This window comes from Anomalospiza imberbis, chromosome 1 (assembly GCF_031753505.1).
Source record: "Anomalospiza imberbis isolate Cuckoo-Finch-1a 21T00152 chromosome 1, ASM3175350v1, whole genome shotgun sequence".
Classification (NCBI taxonomy): Eukaryota; Metazoa; Chordata; class Aves; order Passeriformes; family Viduidae; genus Anomalospiza; species Anomalospiza imberbis.
This window is the reverse complement of record NC_089681.1, coordinates 52,413,856-52,430,677: the sequence shown is the minus strand read 5'-3', so window position 1 is coordinate 52,430,677 and position 16,822 is coordinate 52,413,856. Positions and strand designations below refer to the sequence as shown.

The following is a 16,822-nucleotide window of genomic DNA, read 5'->3' as shown; positions in this document are numbered from 1 at the left end:
CAAATGTTGCCGTGGTGGTGTTTGAACACAAACATGGTTATTTTAGCACGTGTTTGCGGGGTTGCATCACTTACATGTGGCAAAAAGCCCTGAATGTGCTCCAGGGGTTGTCCCCAGCAAATGGCCCTGAAACATTTGTAGCAGGATTTTCTGTCATCTATTACACAAACCCCATGCTTGTATGAAATCAGTCAGTTTAGTCCTTCTTTGAAGTGTCACCAGCACTTCAGAGGATGCATGCTGATGCTGTGTGTTGTTGCTGTTCTTTCCCAACTTCCTTTCTCTTTCTGCTATTTAATAATTTTCTATGAAAAATTCCTAGTGAATAGCTTTTAATTCAGAGGAATATGTGCTGTAACAAAATCAGCTGCTTTTTTTCATGAGGAAATGTTGATATTTGCCAATGGCCAATGTGGAAATTCTTCACTTTAACGTGTGGAAAAAAAAAAAAAGAAAATACCTAAGCTTTGGTAACTTCAAACTAAATAGTTTTATTTTTGATTTCTTGAGCTGTACAGTGGCATTTCATCCTTCTTGCCAACTGTTGTAAAAGTTCCTTTGGCAACTTGAATTTCAATCTGAATTTTTTAACACTGGCAATCAAGAATAGAATCAGACTTCCACTTTCACGAGCTTTCATATTAAATATTTTTAGTATGTTGTAGATTAAGAAAAGGTCTGAATTTATCTGACTGGAAAATAGCTTGGGCTACTGACTGTACTGAAAACAGATGTGTTTCATTCCAGAAGTATATATCTGTAAGTTTATAGGGCTGGTTTTTTTGTTTGGTTGTTTTTTTTTTTTTTTTTTTTTTTTTTTTTTTTTTTTTTTTTTTTGTGTGTGTGTTTTTTGTTTACACTGTATGCCAGGGTTTTAGTTAGGATGCTGGAGTGCAACACCAAATACACATTTTCCTCCTCGTTACTAGGTAAACGCTTTTTGAATTCTAATAATCCTACAAAATTCACAGAAGTATGTTTTTTTTTTGACACCTCACTTTATTATACACTAACACATCATGTTGGAATCTGAATTATTTCTTTGTAAACACAGTTATACTTTAGTCTTACAGACCAGTAGCAAAGTATTATGTATGAGAAAATGGAAAACGGGAAAATATTAAAAAACAAGACTAAATTTTAAGGTGTTTTAGATTTATGTTAAGTATGTGAAACAGCCATATACAGACATATACAGCCATATACAAACAGACATATACATTTGATTCTGATTGTGATATAGAGGTAATGCTGTATGAAGCAAAATCTTTCCTTTTCCAGTGTCCAAAATATGCCATACTGGAGCTGTAGAAGGAAAAGTGTTTTCTTATAAATCTAAGTCTAGATGACAAAATGGATTTGGTATAGTTTTCCCTCTCAGCATACCAGTAAGACTCTTAACTGTACAGAGGGCTAAGAAAAGATTGTCTGCTTTAACTGTATTTATGTGACCAATATATGTTTTTTACTTCTGTTTGTACACAACTTTGTATATGCATATATGCTGCTAAACTGAAACATGCCTATTCATGTCTCCATACAGTTTCAAAAGCAAGGTTTGTTTCTTATTTCATAACAGTATTTTTGAGGTTATCCAAAAGTAAAACCAATCGACATGAGTGAATATGCTTCAGTTTCTTTCATATTAAAAAAGTACTCAATCTCTCCTTATCCTAAAAATAATTGTATTAAGAAATTTTAGGATTTTTTTTCTGTGGAGTCTTTCCAGTTTATTCATAACAAGAGTAATGACAATGAGATTATGCTAATTGCAGATTAGACTTTACTTCAGTGATGTCAGTGCAGTGACTTAGAGGACATTCAGAGGTCACATAGCAAAACAGGTTTTCTTCTTGCTTTCCCCACTTGAATCTCCATGTATGACAGATAAAAATTAATTCTTTGATTGTTTTTCTTTATGGAGAGATAGACAGACATAACTCAGATTGGACCCAAGCTCAGGCTATGGGGACTTTTGAAGACTGAAATTTCTAGTTCTCTTTAACATTCAACAAAAGCTACAAAGTGCAGGATCACAGGGATGTTTTTGCTCACACTCCACAGCAAAGACCTGAAACTACTTGTTGGAAAGTTGTAAAGTGAAAAGGAATATCTTCACATTTTATATACGGCATAGTCTCCACATTTTATGCCTCTTAATCATCCCTTTGCTCATTTGGGAGGTTTGGTTCTTTGTTGTTTGTTTTTGATGTTTTGTCTGCAAAGGCAACACCAGTGACCATTTAAAAATCATGAAACCATTTTAAAACTATGAAAACAGCAAGCTATTCTGCTACACTTCCTTGCTTTGCAGAATGCTGAAACTATACTCTGTAAAACATGGTAGTACATACATTCCAATCAATCTTACATACCCTTTCCATATTGTTACTCACTCTACATGTTGACTTTCTAGTTCCACACCTAGGTTTCCTACCACAGGGAAAAGTATTTAAAAGTGGTCCAGTAGCAACCCTTTCTAAAAAGCAGCTACAAGAAGAGGTGTAAATGGTGCAGCCTTCTATTCTAGTCCCTAGTGATTCTTGCAAGACTTGTCTGAGTTTGTTGTCCCTCCTTCTGTCCAGGGGATGTTTCTAAATCCTTCTACCAGAAAGGCAGATGTGTGAGAAATCCCAGCTGAATTGCAGTGATGTCTCATATACCACTACAGAGGCCTCTTGGATCCTGAAATGCTGCTTGGACAACAATTGAGCTACATGTGTGCAGAGCATAGATGCCAAATTCAGCCTCAGTGTTGAAGCAGTTTTACTACATTTGGCTGCTGGGTTCCCATAATTTTTGCTGTACGTGAAAGAATGAAACTACTGATCCTTTTATATCTACACCAGTGGACAAAATGCCAGACATATAAGATCTAGTTGGACACAAGCATTACTTAGCCAAGGTCTTGCAGTGAATGCTTGGCAATTGGTTAGCCTTTGACAAAACCTTGATAAAATCCCAGAGGACTGTAGAGAAGAACTCGAGTATTTATCTTAAAAGACTGCACATACTTTCTTTTGGGTAGTTTTTAATGTGTGGATTAAATAAGTTCATCTATGACAAACTTGATTCATCATTACACAGTCGTTCTTACTGTAAGTTCCAGGTACTAGAATAGATAAATTGTGTTTTGAGATAATTTATTTATTCAGAAGCAAGCAGATAAAACTTACAGTCTTTGAAAGTATCTGATATGACAAGAAAATTTTGAAGGATATTTTCTGCAGTGGAGATAGTTGGAATTTACAGATAACTATCATGTGTTTAAGAGGGCATGCATCTGGTTACCTTCATACATTCAGTTGCATCTCTGAGGAAAAAAAAAATGATCCCTTTAGTCAGGGAATACACTGGTTTCCTTTTACCCCACTGGCATTCTTGTGGGATTAGTGTATATAAAAGTAAATTTTAAAAGAAAAATAACCAAATGTAGAAAAATACACTGATCGCTGAGCTGACATTGGCCCTTAGGAATGCAATCAAGGGCTTTTGATATGTGGATCTGTGGAAACATTACTTCAGAGCCTCAGCAGATATTGAGAAAATAGATGTGAACATAAAGGAATGAAACAGAGAGTGAATAGATCTTTGTACTTCTGTATAAAGACATAAGCTGTCTGTATTTTGTAGTGGTAGTGGTGCCCTCTCCCAAAGGGACTGTAGCAGAACTGGAAAAGAGTTTAGAGATGGTTGACAGGGATAACTAAAGTACATGCAGCAGAGTCTGAGGAACAGCTAAGCATGATGGGGCTCTAGCTGAGAAAATATGCACATGGAAGACTGCATGATTGAGAGATAAAAACTGATGGGTGATGGGGAAAGGATGGATAATGACCAGTTTCTCTTTTTCTCATAATGTGAGAACTGGGAAGCAAAAGGATGTTCTTCATAGAGTGAGCCATTGACCTGTGGCAATACACACATTGTGTGTGCTGGAAATTCACATGATTGAGAAAGGCACAGGGGAAGTTCACATGAGAGATGTTTACTGAAAAGATCTGGTTCAAGCAATCTGAAAAAGATTAAAGACTTGGAGGGAGTGTTAATCTTCTTGTATGCTTACTCTGGACAACTGTTTACACTGCTGCTGATTACTTGGTGATAATGGACTTTTGGTTTGTACAGGTATCAATACAGATGTTCTTAGCTTCTCTTATGTTCACAGTTTCTAATGTTTTCACAGTGGGCTGCAGGATGATGGATATTTCAGATTATGAGTTAGTTCCATGCCTGGCTTGGTTTTTTCCCATTTTGACATGTCACTCTTTTTAGTTTCCTTTTCATGAGTTTTAGTTTTCTCAGAAATGGATTTTTTTCTACCTACTTAAAAATAATTATGAAAATTTTAAGGTAAACGTTCTCCCTTTTATTCTAGGGTTAGTTAAATCCATATAATTAAAAAAGTCAATAAATTTCTTCATCCAAGATTTGTGTATTAACGTGCAACTCTTATCTTTCCTTTCCTCCCTTTGTTGTATCAACCATTCATTTTGTTCACAGAAGCAATTTAAGATTTCATAGTGTCATTGCCTGGTATGGATTCTATCTTTTATCCTGTAAGTGTCTGGACAGTTGCCACTAAATGCCTGGCCCATGGTACCAACCATCCTAAGAGGGAAGAGCATCACTGTTCATCCATTACACAACAATACATTTATCTGAAAGTCAGCTTACAGGCATGGGCTCGATTTACTGTTATGTTGGCCACTTTTTTCCATTATGAGAAACAGAGTATTAGGGTCAAAATAGACTGTTTGATTCCCTCTGCAGTCATTGTCCAAAAACTGCAACTATTACTTTAATATGGAAATATGATTGTTCATTTATGGTCCTGAGCTGTAGCCTTGTAAGGAAATTTATAGGTAACATTTTCAAGTTGAATGTGGTGGATTATTTCTGAAAAATTGCTTTGTCTGATCTACCTAGAACCCAACAGACTGTATTACAGCTATGTTTTTACACACAGAGATATTAAGAGAGGAGAACTATTGGGTATGCATACATGGAATTGATATAATAGTGATAATACAGATGTAGTTGTTTTTTTCCTGGTTTGTGGGATGTTCTGATGAAAGGCTTTTGTGTAGCTTTTGAAAGAAAACACTAGTGGTGTCACTTAGGAGTTCAGTGTTTCACTGAGCCTCACTCTTCCTTAGTAGAAGCCTTTTGTGAAATATTGAGCAATGCTGTGATTTCTTCTCATGATGAAATCTAGTATTTCTGTAAGCACAGTTGAGTTCTTTGTTGTCTAGATTACATGTGTATTTATAGACCACTCTCATGGTTTAACCCTGGCAGGCAGCTAAGCTGCACCCAGCCACGCACTGACTTCCCCACTGTGGCATGGGGCAGAAAGAAGAATAAAAGTGAGAAAACTTGTGGGTTGAGATAGTTTCACGGTAAAGCAAAAGCAATGTGCACAAGAAAAACAAACAAGGAATTCATTAAAACGGGCAGTCAGGTGTTCAGTCACCTTCAGGAAAACAGGGTTCCATCACATGAAACTGTGACTTGGGCAGAAACACTTAAACTCCAAACTCTTCATCCCTCTTCCCCCAGCTCCATATGTTGAGCATGACACCATACAGTGTGGATGGCCACTTTGGTCAGTTCTGGTCAGCTGCCATGGCTGTCCCCCCCTCCAGCTCCTTGTGTACCCCCAGACTTCTTGCAACTGGACTGAAAAGTAAATTAAAGTTACCATCAGCCAAAGCTGATACAGCCCAAGATGATGATTCCTCTATTCCCATGACAGAACGTTTCCAGTAAACCTTTGTCAGAAGGCTGTTCCTCTGAAATACTCACCTCAATTTAATTGAAAACTAGGTTTCCTGCACTGTCTAAAATTTCCTTCTAAACATTTTCTCTGATTTCCATAAAAATTTCCAAGGTTTGGTAGGCCTTACCATTTTCTATGGTAACTACCTGGACACTCCTGTGCATGTAGTCTGTACCTGACTATCAACTGTGTTTTAGTTTTTACCAATTTGCCAAGCATGTGAGTCAGATTTATTGGTCTGTGGTTCTCTTACTTCCTGCAACCTCTTTCTCTGCAGAATTTTACAGAATATACAACATAGTTAGACTCTTAGGAAGTTTGTATTTTTTCTTAGAAAAACACTCAATTCTGGTGAAAGGAAAAAAAAATTATGGAAAGCTATCAGGCTGTCTTCCATTTGCCCACAGGAACAAGCATTTTGAAGGTTTTTCTTTTTTTTTCAGAGAGAAGAAAGTGTCATGGCTCAGGTGGCATTCAGGCATCAGAGAATGTTCTCAAACACCAGGAAACTTTTAGAACCAAATGTCTTAGAGAAGTAATTTACTTTTCCATCTTTCTGCTTCCCTGAAGCATCTCTGATAAAGGGAGGCAATGATGCTATGCCCTTGCATAGGTTACTTCAGCTCTATGTTGAAAGAGGGCTTAACATTTTTGGATGCAAAGCTGAAGTTGAAATGCCAATGCATTTCAACTCAGGGACTCTTTAACTGGGTCATGAGCTCCTTTATGTCATGCTAGAGATACTGATGTTAAACTATTTGCAAAGCTTCTTTCTGAGCTGAAGCAACCTCTAGAGCTTCTGGGAGAAGTTCTGCCAATGGTAGAAATTCATACCGCAGCTTCCAGTCCCTTGGGAAAACATCATGGCATAGGGTTTGGTTTGCCATAGTTGTATGAGCCCTATTTGCATAGTTTTCTAGCCTTCCTCTCTCGCTCTACCCTGCACCACATTTGTTTACTGCTTATGAACATATGTCGGTAGGTATTCAAGAGAGAAAAATATTCTCCTCCTAGTAAATATAGATTTTTTTTTTGAAAATGTTGTTCACCTCTATAGCACATGCCCTACTGCCATCTCCCATTTTTTGGGAGATGTTTGGCCTCTCTGTTGTTGAAGGAACTTACTACAGGATAATTGCCTGCTCTTTTTTATGGCAGCGATAGAGGAATGAAGAAACTAAGTTGCAAGCACTATTTCTAACAGACAATAATGACTGAATTAATTTGAATTCAAAATAAGTATTATCTGGTAGTGGTGAACGTGGAGAGGCTAGTTCCACAAGAAAAGAACTGGAACTCTGCATTAAAATTCTCAAATCCTCTTGTGAAAGAACAGCTCTGACTTAAAATTTCTCAGTTCATAGGCAGTAGTATCTGAGATCATGTTTGTCTCCTGTATTTAGCTTGGTGAAACCACCTGTCAAGTTATGAAGCAGACATCAAGTAGCTGTTATTTGCTTTGAAAGCTTATGAGTATCATCTGGAAAAAAATGAATGGCCAAGTCCTGAGTCTTGTCTGAAGAAATATTTTATTAAGAAAATGGGTAAATTGCCTGTGTAAACTTGCAACTCAGAGATTATGAGTAGCTTGAACGATGGTATTGTCTATTGATGCAGAGGATACAGCTCAGTTCTAGTAGAATTCTGGGCATGAAAACTTCTAGGAAAAACAGGAAATCCTGCAAGAAGTTAGAGTAAGGAGACATTTATTATGCTATGCAGCACTTTTATGTTTTCATTTCTAAATATTTTTTTTTAAATTACTCATAGCATTTTTGACTGTTTATTCAAGTCTGGTTGGCACTCCTATGAAGTGCCTATCACTAGAATAACTTTTTTTCCTTCTTAGAACTCTGTAGTATTTTTAAAAGAGAGAGAAGAAAAAAGAGAAATGTGAGGAAATAGGTTAGTGTATGTATAGTACAACTGAACCTACATTTTGTGTGCAGATACACAGCCTGGAAAAATGTATCTTATTTTACTTTTCAAAGTAAGGTAAAATTTTCAGTTAAATGCATATCTTGTGATAAACTGTTGGAAATTCATGTGGCTCTATCATCTATGTAATATTCCAGTTTGAAATGCAAATAAATGCATCATAGTACAAAGACCTGTTTGAAATTAAGGAAACAATCTTTTTTGTAAATTTATTTGAAAATTTTTCTGTTGGTCACAGTTGTACATTGTGACATTTGGCTACACATGGGAATAAGGGATACGTTCAGGAAAGCATGGACAAAACTGTTCAACCATTGCAAAGCTTTTGTTGAAAATTCTGAAACGAACTTGTAATTCTATGGTCTGGATTTCAGCATGGCTAATTGAACACACACATTTAAACATAGCTAAAATAATTGCATGAAGGTTTGAGCTGTTTATGCATATGCATTTTGAGGTTTTGGTCTGGATAGCTACAGAATAGATGATAGCATTTGTTGCTTGATATTTTTGTCTTGCTGCTGGAAATCCAGTGAGTAAACCAAGAGGGTTTGTATTTTTGCAGTGCTGTCTGCCCACTTTTAAGGCTTTGGTAAGCTGGCATCCTCTGGGTAGAAGATGATTTTAAATATAAGATAGTCTTTGGGGGGAAAGGGAGATATTAATGCATTTTCTATTAAGCTAAATATAGATGTACTGCTAAGTGTGCAGTTGAAAGATGACATCGCTTTCAGTAGCACTTTTTTAACCATTCAAACAATTCCTGGCAGCTTCAGGATGATTTAAGAATTATCTTTTTTGAGTCTACTTAAGGTGTTCATGTAAGACTTAGTCTTAATAGGAGCTGATATGCAGATACTTTGCTTGGTGGATCAATGACTTGACATTGCACAATATAATTGCACAGTGTACAAGGCACACCATTATCAAATTTTATTCTTAGAATAGTCCTTCCAAAAAATTGCCTTATTTTGTGCATTGTTGATAGCTTTATCCCATTGCTTCAGCACTCAAGAGGCCAAACTTCTCAGCACAGCTGCATTGTGCATGTAGAAATACAATGGATCTTTTACATCTGGGAAACATTGTTTAATAATAGGTATAACTGCCACTGGCAAACATTTAGCATCGTTCTTACAGAACCTGAAAGTGGAAGGCATTGTCTGTCTTCACATCCAAAAGTGCATGAGGAGTTGAAAACGATGAGATTATGCCTACCTGTAAGGAGAACTAGAGAAAATTAGCCATTAGAGGCATCTAAAAGTATTTGGCTTCCACTGACTTGCAAGCTGTGTGCTCTAAGGCTGGGTTGCATCAAGTATCGATACCCTAAGAGTGAAGCACTCAGCCTTATTTTGTGAACCTTTTATGCAGCACTGAGAACCCTTCAGTCCCTGTCCACATGCTCAAAGATGTGTATAAGTGCTTTCTAGGACAGGGCTAAATTGCTTTATGCCTTGCAAATGTAACACTGTAGTCATCTGGAAATCTCAGCTGAGTTTAGAACTCATAATTGAACCCTTTTTTCATCTTGCGTGGTCATCAGGAGTTGTCCTGCTGTGTTAAGCGTCAATTAGTGTGCAATAGTAGCAGTGAATTCAGGAAATGGAACTGGCCCACATTCTTTGGTGTTGCTGACTGCCCATACTGAAATACAAAGTTTTCCTGTCCAATGAAGGATGGATATCTCAGTGCTTGTTTAATTCTTGTAAACTTTCCTTGGTGTGTAAATTTAAATGAGTGAAGTTGTGTTTGACACTTGTGGACAGAGTGGCTGATGTTCATGCTGAACTTCGTGATGACATTTTCCTCATTATTGTCTGGAACCAACTATATTTTTATTGCCTCTGGACCTTTGGCAGAAACCAACTTCAAATCAGAACTCTTTTCTTGCATTTATATAATTTAGGTAGTTGTGGTATCTTGGAACACTTAAACCAGAGCTGGCCAAGGGTGGGATTTCTTTTATATGGGAAATTATGATGATTTTTTTTTTTTTCTTGCAGATTATATTACTCCAAAACTTCCATATTTTTCCAGAAGACATGTATTGTGAATTAAATGTTTTCTTAATTTCCCACCTCCAGCTGCGCCAATCTATCGTTCAGATGATGTTGGCAGATTCCTACTTGGAATCATGGAGCAGGAGATTTGTCTCTGGACCCTGGTTCCAGCTGGGCTCTGGGGTGATGTTAGGTTTCCTGATGGAAAGTCAAGAAGTTAAGATCAGTTGCTAGCTGAAACAAGTTCTTTGGGACTGAGTCTGTGTGTGCTGCAAAAGTTTGAGCTCTTTAGTTTTATGATTGTCACTTACTGATGAAGAGGCTTATGGAAAAATGTCCTGAATGGCTGAAATAGAGTATTTTTATTAGGTGAAGTGTCACTAGTTCAGGAGATAAATGCACATTAATATTAATCATTCACTGTGTGCTATCAGTGATTGTTATATGAAAAATGACTTTTGCTTTGGTATTTCATCTACTGTGATCTGAATAGAAAGTATTGTGTAAAAAAAATCCCGAACATAGCTATTCAAGAAGAATTGAGAGTGTTATAATAGTTTGGAGTACAACATATGGCTATAGAGATGTTGGAAATATCCCCAGATGAACAAACTTCAGGAAAATGCAAAACTAAGGTTACATTTTAAAAAATACCTATGAAAAGTAATAAAAACTTCAAATAAGACACTGAAGCACTTAAATATGCCATTTAGGTGAAGCCATGCAGTGTATGTATGATTGTGATGATGGAATTACACTGTTTGAATAATAAACAATCTTAAATTAATTTTTAAATTCCATTTTCCTCCTCTATTCTTCCTTTTCTGATAACATTACAGCATTCAAATGGATATAGACCCTTTGAACTTACCAGCTTTGCATAGAGATACATTTATAAAAAATTTTAAGATAAATTGTTAGCAGTATTATTCCCTTTCTTAGAGATTCAACAAATTCTTTGTCATGCCCCATAAATAGATCAGAATGGGAAAAAAAAGCAGTGTGGTATGAAAATGCACCTTGCAAACAGTTGCCATATGATATGATGTAATGTATCAATCATGTATCATAGCAATCTTATCATATCCTTTGTAATAGCCTAAGGTTCATGGCCATGTAAGACCTAATACATGTGATTTTTAAGCAGGTCTCAGGGACAACTGGCCATTCAGTTATTCCATGTCCCATTAGCACATCCTTGTGGTAGAAGCTCTGAGGAAGTTCCAGGTGTACAAAAAATTTCTGACATACTCTTGCTGTTTTACGGAAGAGGGTAGCAAAAAAGATCAGAGGACTACCTATATAGACATGAATGCACAAGAATTTTTCATTGTTGTTGGAAACAATGTGAGTAGCATGCTCCAGCTTTGTGTTTGTCAATCACGTGTCAAGAGGTGCATGTGTGTGTTGGAGGCAGCAGTCCAATTAGAATACATTCAAATAGTTGTACTGAGGTTACATGCCTGTGGCTGGGGGGGACATGCCATTACTAATCCAGCTCTTGGCTGGATTACCTTTGAAAAATAAGAAATTGATTCCTCTTCCACGCTTGAAAAGCTTTTGGCCCTCTTGAGTCCAGTTTAATGTTGCATCTGGGCTGAAGAGAAAGAGGGTAATGAAGCCTTTGCATCCTGTCTGGCTTCCTGCAGGCTTGATCAGAGGGGAGAAAGCCTTTTGCCAGGAGCTTTGAGACATGCTGGGGTACATTTCTAGAGCTACATGCCAGGTTTTGGTCCCACTGGGTACTATTAGAAATGACACCTGCAGTGACACCTGAAAGCAAGCCCACTTTACTCAGTCCTTCAGCCCAGTTCTGAGACAAATGTTCTCTCTCCTTTCTATCCTCCATAGTTTTGTCAGAAGTTGTTGGTGGAGTGAAATCAGAACCCAGTGCTTAAGCTCTAAACTGAGTTGTTTTGCCATGAGATTTTTCTTTTTTTAGTCTTGTTGGACATACAGAAGCCTATACATTTAGGACATGAATGAAGGAATTGATATTGTGAATTTTGGTATTCAGCTGGGGCAATGTTCTCTTGCACGTCTGTTCTGTCCACACAGCTTTCTGAACAATATATGTCTCATTCTGTGTGGGGTGTTCAGCTTCCATTCATGTCCCAAGGATTTTTACATTAGGGCAACTGAACAGATGAGGTATGTTTTAGCAAAGGAATTGTAAAATTGAGAGTGAATTAGAATTTTAAAAAATCCAAGGAAGAAAAAAAAAAATCTTTCTCCCTCATTGTAAGAAGCTCTGTTTTATTTCAGCTGTCTCTTTTCTTACCATCTCAATTCTGTATGCATATGGTTAATTTTTCCTTTATGCCATTTAGAACCAATTTTCCAGTAGAAAGAGAAAAATGTAAGTAAAAACATAGTTAAGTGGGTTTACCTAAACCCCACTATGAATTGAAACTCATCCCTTTTCCAAATCTGTCACTTCTTCTTCCTTAACATAAATTACGTATTCAGTAATTCACTTATTTTAGCACTCCCATTTCTCCCAGGTTGTTGATGTAGCTCCAAACTTTTGAAATCCGGGTCATAATATTTCTTACTTTTCTCCAAATACTTCTAGTTTCCAGTTTCTAGTTTCTGCTGGCACAGATGAATGTGGTGCAAGCTAAGTGCTCCTGCTCAGTAGAATCTGATGGTGGTCCTGTCCCACTGATGGCTGTGAAGGGAGTGGCCCTTGAGGAATGCTGTAACCTGCTCTGAACATACTCAGCTGCCTTTCAGATGTGTGTTTATCCTGCCATGTTTACCAGTACACTGAGAAACTATTTATTATCCTGAGTGTTAATAGTCCTTTACATTTTTTTCCTAGCTTTGTGCAGAAGGAGATTTTTTTTCAACATTTCAATATTTGAAGAAATATATTTTTGGCTTTTCTACAGTTCTTAAAAGGATGACAGCTGTAAAAGATCTTTTTTAAAGAAATGGTTTGCTCAATTTAAATTCAAAGATGTTGATTTTCAAACTTGTAAGAAGTGAAGTCTAAAACTGAGATATATTTTGAAGTGATAAAGAAATACTGAAAGATAGTCTTGACAGTTTGGAAATTGAATGTGCATTGACTAATTGTGTTGCGTTTTTTCACGTTTGGATGCTGACTTAGACCACTCTATCAAAAAATTTCAAATCCACTTCCACATGAAAAATTTGTTGCTTGATATCTATTAACTCCCAAGCACTGAGAAGAGTTTGTAACTTAGAGCTTCATAAATCACCAGACTGTCTTTGAAATCTGTATATTTGGACACACTTCTAAAGTCCACAAAATTTGTATTGTCAAACTGTCTTTCTCCAGCTCTGAGACAGTTTTTTTTAGTTATATTTAGTTGTATTCTGAGGGTATGGTGCTTGTTATACCATAAGCCTGGGGTCTGGTAATGAAGAAGAGAAGCATCAAATATTGAAGCTTGCAAAAGAATTGTAAAATCCAGCAGTCCTTGGACTACTTTATGTATGACATCACATCAAACAAATTGTATAATAATATGTAGCTTGTCATCTGTTCTTCTAAAGCTTTTGAAAATATTATATATTTTATTGTTTCTGCTTTTATAGTGCTTAGAAGTTGTTGTCCCAAGACAGAAGAAAAAAAAGTGGCCCAATGATTTTAATATCCAGTCTTTTTGATGTAATGCTCTGGCACACAGGTTGTCTCTTTCCTGTGTGAACTCTGATGACCAGTGAATAGATCATACAAAGAGTGTATCTAGCAAATGTATCTTCCTTTTCGGACTGCTGAAAATTCATCCATGGGCTCATTCGTACCATTTTAATTATTTTTGTAAAAATTATTTACTGTATTTAAAAAAAGAACAGGGAAGTTTGTTACAGACATTTGGTATTCAAAATCTGCACTCAGGATAGTGTTATGACAAAAATTTGGAGTCTGATGGAGGGAGATAGACTATTACTTTCTAAAATTGTTGAATCATGCTTATCTCGTTCTTTGCTTTATAAACTACGGTTTAGGCCATTGATGACCCATGCTTGAACTATAAAAAAATCTAAAATTAAAATCTGGTTTATTGGCTAGATACAGAATGTAAACCATCATCTTCTTTCTAGTATTTGCGCATAACAGTTTCTTGCAGAATAAGTATGAGCAAAACAGGCTGCGTGTAGAGTGAGCATTTCCTAAGTATATTCTGCTAGTTCTGCCCTCCATAGCCTTAGATGAGAATTTACAGCCTTGGATAAGAATTTCAGTAGTGCTGTTTTTTAATCTGTAAACTAAAAAAATTAACCTCAAATGCATGGAGCAGGTGGTATAAAATCTAGGTATAAAAAGCTTTGGAAATAGAACTGTTACTGCAGATAGGTCAGGTAGGGTGATATTTAATGTTGTCTTTTATCAGCAATTTAATTTTGTCTTGAAGATGCATATTTCCTGAAATGCTGATGGTTTACTTTATTTATTCATACCTTGCAATTTCGGCTGCCTGTGATTAAGCCGAGTGTTTCCTAGAGGATTTATAAGGCATTTCTAAATCTTCATCAAACATTTTCTGTTGGCTTTTGAATAGACATCCAGTAAATCACAGAGGAACTATGACCAAATGTGTCTGGCACAGGGTTCTTTAGTGTATACTGAAAATTATGTTTAAAACTTCTGGAGGAAGAGGGCAGTTGGCACAAAGCAAAGCATTCATTGGAAGTATGTCTATACTCCTGACCCAGACCGAGATCTGTGTCTTGTTATGCCCTCTGCCATGTAATAATATTGTAAAGAGTAATAAGATGAACAGGTTTTTATGTTCTCAAAAATAGAAGTATCATTCATGTTTTGTCTAAATACCAGGTAATGTGTTGGTAAGCATTGTGATCTTATTTATGTAAAATTGCTCTCTGGAGTCTTAAAAAAACTTAAAAAACTTTTTTCTTTAATTAAAAAAATAAAAATAAAAATTTTGCAATAGCAGTCGTTGTGGTTTGTGATTAAAGAGTACTGAAAGAAACGATAATTAAAGTCTGATTTTTACTGTAATGTTGACCATAGGGAACAATCATGATTAATGTGGAACTGTCTAGTAGAAATATCCTTGGTCAGGATATTTTTATGGTTTTATACTGAAAATCTTTAAACAATGTTCAGAAATTCACCTATTATATGCATGTATATTTTGTCTTTTAGGGCATACAGGACGATTATTGAAATCTCTGTGTTTCACCAGTCTATCATTTCTGCTGCTGCACATCATCTTTCAGATTACAATAAACAGTCTTGAAGCTGCAAAAACTATTGAACCTGGTTTTAACTGTGAGTAAAACATTTTAGATTTTATTAGCATTTTAAATGTCCAAATGCTTCAATGGTTTGAAAGGCGAAGAGTTGATAAGAAGGCACTTAGCTTTGTGCTCCTGTGGGTTTGCAGCTTGCTCTTGTTTTCTAGTTTTTTACCTTAAAATTTACTGTTAGTAAGGTAGGAAGACTAGAAAGGCTTAAGAAACAAAAGAAATTTATATATAACTATTATATGTGTAGATATATATATATATATATATATATATATATATATATATATATATAAAAAAAACTATTTTTTTTCCCACCAGAGATGCATTTTCTTTGAGTTTACCACTGACTATTGTTATGACTTCATCTTTTAGGCTTTCTCAAAATTACCTCAGAACCTGAGGAAACTACTAATTTCTGTCATTAGATAATAATTCAGTGAATTAAGAGTAAAAAGAAATAAAGTAACAAACCTCCCTCTATCCATGTATTATGCCTCTCTCTGGCATAACTCTCTTTAGTTTTTAATTTAATTTAACTTTAAATATTGATTCCAAAACTTCTATTTCTGAACAATATTTGTCTCTTTCTTTCCTGTGTTGTATGGGAGGAAGGATATTCAATTTTTTATTTATGTGCAAGCTCGACTTAAAATATATTGCATGACATTTTGTATCTTCCTCTCTCAGGAAATGTTGTTCAATACTTCAGAAAGCAAACATTCTTTATTGTGCTGAAGTTAATTAAAATATCTATCCTGTGATTTATATATGTAACCTCCAGGTAGAACTATTTGTACTTGTCTTACCATGCTTACATTTAACATTTAAACCTGTCAACTTATCTTTGATAAATGTCCATTTAATTTATCACAAAGTATGCTGCTGCCACTTGAGTAAACAGCTGCACTACAGTTCAACACAAGAAACCTTATGTGATGTAAAGGATTTGACTTAAATAATAAAATTCTAAGAAAGCTTGAAGTGAGCATTACCATTTCACCTTTAGCTTAAACCATTTCCTAAAGTAAAAGGCATAATTGTGTTCATGAAATGCCAGCTTCACCTGGAATATCTTGGGCTCTGTTGGTTCCAATCAGGCCTTCAGAGTCTAAAAACATACCTTCTCTTTTTTTTTTTTTTTTTTTTCCCAAAAATGTATATAATTCACTGAGTGAGCATTTTCCATAGGTATTTAATGTTCTTATGACTATAAAGACACAATTTTTACTTAGTTTGGAGGAATTGCATCTAGACTCCATTTGTATGAGTAAAGAGTTCCAAGACAGAGTTGCACCCACTGGCTTTTTCCTCCTTTTATGGTGGGAACTGGCTTCTGCAGTGGGAATTAAAATAATTATTTCATCCTGAAAAGTCCACTCTTTAAGATGAAATGTACCATTTTTTACTATTTATTCACATTTGTTGTGTAGCAGCTTCTCTTTCAGCTGCCATTAGTAATGATTTCCTTACTTGGGGCCTCACAGGGCGGTGGGTATAGCTGTAGGAGTGCATTAAATGTTATCAGACTGCTCTCTGACACCAAGGCCACTTGACATGACATTCCCACACACTCACCATTAAGCTCTTTTTGCTTCCTGAGTGCAAAGGCTGGTTTGAAGTTGCCTGTTGGGAATGTTATTTGTCCCAGAGGAGCACCCAAACTGTGCCCAAGTTGTTTGGGAGAGAAGTTGGTTGACCAAAGTTGTTCCAAGAGTTTTTAAACTGTTTAACAAGATGAAATATTCATCTGTTGAATTTCAGTACCTGAATACTGAGAAAACTGGCACAATTTTGTATACTTTACTGTTGGTGAGATCCAGGTGAAGCCAATAAAAAGGGCAATCTGATATTG

At 36.0% G+C, this 16,822-nt stretch overlaps 1 protein-coding gene across 12 annotated transcripts in view; it reads left to right on the top strand.

Moving 5' to 3' along the window:
• Positions 1-16,822, top strand: part of PIEZO2 (piezo type mechanosensitive ion channel component 2) — a 287,266-nt gene that overhangs the window by 87,533 nt on the left and 182,911 nt on the right. For all 12 annotated transcript variants that reach the window (XM_068192503.1, XM_068192518.1, XM_068192513.1 and 9 more), the window contains exon 3: positions 14,867-14,992. In XM_068192503.1, coding sequence (XP_068048604.1) covers positions 14,867-14,992 — 126 coding nt within the window. The remainder of the gene's footprint in view (positions 1-14,866; positions 14,993-16,822) is intronic.